The sequence below is a fragment of the Trichomycterus rosablanca genome, chromosome 19 (genome assembly GCF_030014385.1).
Source record: "Trichomycterus rosablanca isolate fTriRos1 chromosome 19, fTriRos1.hap1, whole genome shotgun sequence".
Taxonomy (NCBI): Eukaryota; Metazoa; Chordata; class Actinopteri; order Siluriformes; family Trichomycteridae; genus Trichomycterus; species Trichomycterus rosablanca.
The window spans coordinates 23330769-23336762 of NC_086006.1; the positions used below are offsets into that span (position 1 = coordinate 23330769).

Genomic DNA, 5994 nt, shown 5'->3' on the forward strand with positions numbered 1-5994 from the left:
TATAGTGTACACTCTATATGGACATTCACACAATTTAAAAGCAACAGCTACCGGATGAACAATTTGAGTGAAGGTCTTAAGCTTATGTTGTAATATCCAGCTTTTCAACAATGGAGCAATGCTAAGTCCCCCATTTGACAGGTTGCCTTTACTTGGACCACTTTTATTAGGTACTAACCACTGCATGCAAGGAACACCACACAAAACCTGCCATTTGGGAAAGGCTCAGACCCAGCCGTCTAGCCATCTCAGTTTGGCCCTTGCGAAAGTTGCTCATATCCTTCTGCTTGGCTATTGTTCCTTGATCAGTGTAAGTAAGTTTGAGGGCACTGGTTTTTCTCTGTGCATAATATTTTTACAGCACATACACTGTAGATGCATTACATAGAACTTAAGTTAAAAAACAATAGAGCACTCTTTTAAAGAACTTTTCGCCTTTTGCTTGCTTACAAATGTTAAAAAGCCAACTACGGCATAAGACACCTGTCAGACACCTGTGATTTGTACGGAAAACCTCTGGCATGAACATGTGGAAAACTTTTATAAAGACCCAAAGATGGCTGTTGAATGAATGCTACAGAGTGTGGAGTGTTTACATGGGGAATTGGCCATGAACACATTTGTTAAGTGATAAGGATTTTGAAGAGAATGGGTCTGAACTAGGGGTGGAAAAAGAATTTGGAAAAATAAAGCCCCCAGTGGTCTGCAACTCATCTGAAACGTTTTCCTGATGGAGCATGTGGAAAATAAGTTGGCTTTACTAAACAGAAGGTTCTATTCTACCTAAACAGAAGGTTGCAGGTGATTTTTACTTTTTGCCAAAATCGATCATCTCTAATGATATTATACTAGAAACACCAGCTGGCAAACATCTGACCAAGGAAAAAAGAATTGGTCGTGTTCCCAGTGCTCAAGAAACTGCCTTTTCCTCTGAAACCAAGTCTTGCACTGAGTCGTGGATGATGTTTGACAGCTTAACCAAAGCCAGAACTGTCTGAGTGCAGTTCTATAACTTCATTAGTCAACACAGATAAATAAAGAAACCTCAGTCCTATTATTCCACCAATATGATTTGATTATATATGGTTTCAACTGCATTTTGAAAATTAAAAGTCATGATTTTTCCTGGTCACAGACCAGTAGAAAATAGAAGAAAAAATTGAATATCAAACTGAAACACCTGTTTCAAAATGTGTTAGGGACATACTGTATATGTAAAAGCAGTTTGGGTTCAGGATTTTAATGATTTTTGACACTTAATGTGACTGAATAATTAAAACATTTGAACTTTGTCCAAACACTTTAATAAAGTAGAGGTTTTTATTGATTTATAAAGCAATTTTTGAAGCCATAAGAAAACCCTTATGCAGCCACCTTATTCTGTAAAGAAAAAGTCTAAATGGTCAAATGTAACATGTCAGTCAGAAGCCAATGGTGATGTAAGACTTGCTTTACTGTAGACAGTGTCATCTGTTCCAGCAGCTTGTAATTTATGGCAAACCTTTTTTAGAACTTAAAGTTGTTTAAAAATGGCTATAGTTGATGAAAATCTGTGCTTAATTTCCTACAATCTGTAAAGTGACTTTTAGACTGTCCAATTGTAATGCTTGTGGATCAGTGTAATGGGCACAGTCAAACTAGACAGGAAAGATACCAACTGGTAGTCCTTATCATATAGGTGTGTGAACCATTTGGAATTTGAGCTGTTCTTTGGTTCAAACCTTACCTCTGATAACTATCTGAGGCAGCATGGGTTTCCTCAGGGTAAACCTGTTTTTTCCCCCCAAAACATACCCAGAGGTAGATTTGCTACACTAGATGTTAGTAAGTGAAAACAAAGTGGGTGCAAAGCTCTTGCACAGACCAAAAGCAGAACAATATATGGTTAGGGAGGGTAAATGTAAAGCATGGTGAAGAAAGCATCATAAGGCTGGTATTGTACTGCTTAATCAGGGCCCAAACCACTTGCAAATTATTATGGCCAGATAACTGGGCAGAACAGTCACTGGAATAGCTAGGGGTGCTCAACGGCAGCGAGTGAGTAGTCACCAATATTGGACTGAGGAGGTTGTTGGGCAGCAAAGACTCACTGATTTTAGAGGACATAAAGGCTTTGGGACCTGGTGTAGACAAACAGAAAGGCTACTGTGGCTCAGATAGTTTTGCAGATAGTTTTAATACTAGTGAGAGGTAAATGTTTCACAACACAAAGTGTATCAAACCTTTCTGTCTATGTGGCTGCACAATCACAGGCTAAAGTGCCCACGCTAACTCCTATCCACCATCGAATGAATCAAAAATTGTTTTCTCCAAAAAGATGTAGCAGGCCTGGCACATGTGCATCGTTTAACCTGTGGAGGAAATGGCAACATGATGCATTGCAGAATTATTCACCTTGCAACATACAGAAGGAGCATTAAGGAGCGGTAAGGTCCTTCAGATGTTTTGTGGAAATAATGTCCTGGCATGTCAGAGCAGTTTTGATAGCATTTAGGTGGGTGTTCCCTAATGTTTTGGCTTATCATTATATGTGTTGTAAGGTTATAGTGAAGCAGATATAAAATAGTAATGAGTGAAATCAGTGTGGACATGACAAGATTAGAATTTCCTGGAAGTCAGTGTGTTACCATGGCAAACATGACCAGAATGGTCTGACATTTTCATATAAAATGGATATGCACTGTAAGACATGCTTAAGACGTGTCTCAGGAACAGGAGTGTCTCCAGGGGCAATAACAGTTAAAGAAAAGCTGGGGTAAAGCCTGATCATTTCTGAAAAAAAAAAAAAATCTTTTTCTTCACCCCCCCCCCCCCCTCCTCCCCTGGCTCATATTGTCTCTCTCTCTCCCTCTCTCTCAGTCCCAACCCCTGAAGGTGTCATAACCATGCTCTCTCTCCCTCTCTTTCACCGCCTTTGAGATCTTTAAAAGCTGCTGCTCACTGTGTTCCCTCTTGTTCTCAGGATCGTATCCTTTGGCACTGAGCAAATCTAAGGAGAAGCAGGCTGGCAAAAAAAAAAGAGGAACAGATCTCCAGAAATACCATCGACTACATAGACCGGCACGGACACTTAGAGCGCAAGATGCCTTACCTCTTGAACTTGACGACCGTTCTCCTGTTGATTATCGCTCACTGTGGATCCTGGACTCTGGCCGGTCGCTTGGGTCACCATAAGCTATGTCCTTCTTGCAAAGACTCCCGGGCATCTCGGGACCACATGGGGATGGGCAGTACGGCTGTCCTGGCTTCGGGTGAGCCGTGTGGGGTTTACACTCTGAGCTGTGCCAAAGGCCTGCGCTGCATGCCCCCTCCACGCGACCACAGCCCCCTTCAGGCTCTGCTGCACGGCCGAGGCTTTTGTACCAAGTACAGCAGAATAAGTCCTACCGATAGACCGCCTGTTGCAGGTAAGAGCTTAGACATATCTTAAAGCTTACATCTAGGTGATGTCCTTGTTTGATTGGTCACAAGAGCATCATCTCGGTATCACTGTACCAGGCGTCAGGATGACACCCCTGATCTGCTTTAAGCTTGTCACTGAATATCAGCAGCATGTGACTCGGGTTCCATGGATGTCTAACCAAAGGCTCACCTTGGTCACTATGCATGCTGCAGTGTCAGGATCGCATGAATGGTGTAATGATTGAAATGAAGGGCAGGAGCATGAAATGTCAAGAATAGTTGTCGGTTTGTGTGCAATGACAATAAATTCATCTGCGGTGCAAAAGCATTTAAGTGACAAACGTTCTGTGTGACAGGACTGCACTGGTGGTTAACAGATCACTTGTCATCCTGCATGGCTAAGTGCATGTGTGCATGTCAGTACTATACGTGTCTCTGCAGGGAGAGTGTAGATACATGTAACATTGTGTATAAGAAATAAAATAGGTCAAAGAGACAAAAAAAGGGGAAGGAATGTCGACTATTGAATGCCGGTGTCCCCCACGTTCAAATGGTGCTGATTCATGCACCGGACGTCTCCATCTACTGTCCATTAAAAGCTACTGCGTTAAGCAAAAAGCCTATAAAGAAAACTGATGCGATTAGGTTACTTTTGGCATTCCATATAATTGTATCATTAACAATGTACCATATTCTTCGATTTCCAGGTCCACATCCTGCACAAAGTGATGAAACTGAAAAGGTCAGTGTCTGCATTTATAAAAACAGCTCATTTCAAATGACTCTTCAAACTCCACTGTGGAAACTAAACACACACCGTAAAGCTTAACCATGTCTATCCATAAAGTGGCATCATGGAAGCCTCAAAATCTTTATGCATGATTACTTATTAGCGTATACAAGCAAAAATGAAACAGCTTTGACCACAAGCCTTAAAAACCCAGCATAAATAAAAGAGAGCCCTAATATGCGCAGCATGTGGTATGTTACAGATCTAATCACCAGACCTCAAAAGAAGAGCTATTGAAGCATTTCTTATCCACATTCACATCATATAAAGGAATGCACGAGGCTGACTGCTTGATTCATATTTCCCATCGCTTTCTCTGTTCTTTCATTTCCTCCCCAGGCTCCGTGCCGGAAGTTGCTCAATGCCATCCTGCGCGGCCTTGAGATTACTGTTTTCCAGTCTGATCGCGACATCTACATCCCCAACTGCGACACTCGAGGCTTCTACAGGAAAAAGCAGGTATGCAATCCAGCACTCCATAATGCCTTCCAAGCTCTTAAAACATTCCTCATATGAATTATTTCCAGGCCGACTGAAAAAAAAGTGGACAAAGTTAAGACTACCTGCCCTGTTTGCCTGGGTGAATGTGGAGGTCACTTACCAGAAAAGAAAAATGTTTTCTTGGGGCAGTTTTTTCAAGGTCACCTTGGTCCACATGTCTTTTCATGGCCTTTCAAATTCTTCTCACAGCCATACTGTTATTGACCATACATACTGTATAACACTTACATGTTTACAATTTAGCATTTAGTCCATTAATCAGGCCAGCTGTTTTGATTTTATAGCAATAAACTTGTAAATTAAAATGTTTAAATGTACATGTTGTAGCTTTCCTGCAGTTTAAACAGCATTCATGAAGGAAAATAGGCACAAACCTTTCTAACAAGACCTATTCATAGTTTTGGGTCTGAATTTGATGAAATCCTAATTTTCTTATTTGTCTGTAAGGAGATTGTCATGTTTTATCTGTGTCTAAATGGGTTTCCCATGAGTAATCCAGTTTCCTTTCACCTCTAAAAAGCATGCAGAAGGTGAATGGAATATTATAAATTGTAATTTCTGAGAAAGTGAGTAAAGAGGTGAGTGTATGGTGCCTTGTGACGGACTTGCACCTCATCTGGGAGGGATTCCTGCCATTTAGAAACCTTAATCATGGACTATTAGCTGGCTGGGCATTTACACAGACTTAGTTGGCTGTGCCTTAAGGGTATGGGGGTGGGCTTGGGGATTTGCAAAGTCCTGCAATGGATTGGTGGCCTGTCCAGGGTACTCCTGCCTTGCGCCCAGGTTTCCTGGTGAAACCATATGCTCTCTGGATCCATTTACAGATGCTTAGCTGTTAGCAATGATAAGGCAGATGTTTTGCTGCTGTGCCACCTGGGAACTTTTAGTTCAAAAATGAATATACAAGCTAAGCTTGTATTTTAGTTAACCTGTGTTCATATTTTTTCCCCAGTGTCGATCGTCTAAAGGCATGCAGCGCGGCCACTGCTGGTGCGTGAATGAACTAGGAATCTCCGTGCCCTCCCACATTCGTGAAGATGGCACTTTACCATGTGACGGAGAATGAGAGATGCCACAAAGTGCCACAATTCTGAGCCAGGGGAAGAAGAGGAGGAGGAGGGGGAGTGTAGGGAGAAAGGATGACGAGTTGCTCATGCTAGACACTGTCCAGTCAGGAGACACCAGGGTTTAACCACTTACCACAAGAAACACACCCTCCTCGCTCCGACACTACATCTGCTGCTCAAATAAATGTTCACTCTCACTGCCACACTCATGCAGTGCTGCGGTGTAAGCAC

The 5994-nt window shown here is 42.0% G+C and overlaps 1 protein-coding gene across 1 annotated transcript; it reads left to right on the plus strand.

Annotated features, from left to right (window-relative positions):
* The first annotated feature begins 3051 nt into the window (after positions 1-3051).
* igfbp6b (insulin-like growth factor binding protein 6b) lies at positions 3052-5765 on the plus strand. Its single transcript, XM_063015675.1, has 4 exons — positions 3052-3407; positions 4110-4144; positions 4532-4651; positions 5649-5765. The coding sequence occupies exons 1-4, from the start codon at positions 3083-3085 to the stop codon at positions 5760-5762; spliced, it is 594 nt and encodes a 197-aa protein (XP_062871745.1). The 5' UTR covers positions 3052-3082; the 3' UTR covers positions 5763-5765.
* The last annotated feature ends 229 nt before the right edge of the window (positions 5766-5994 follow it).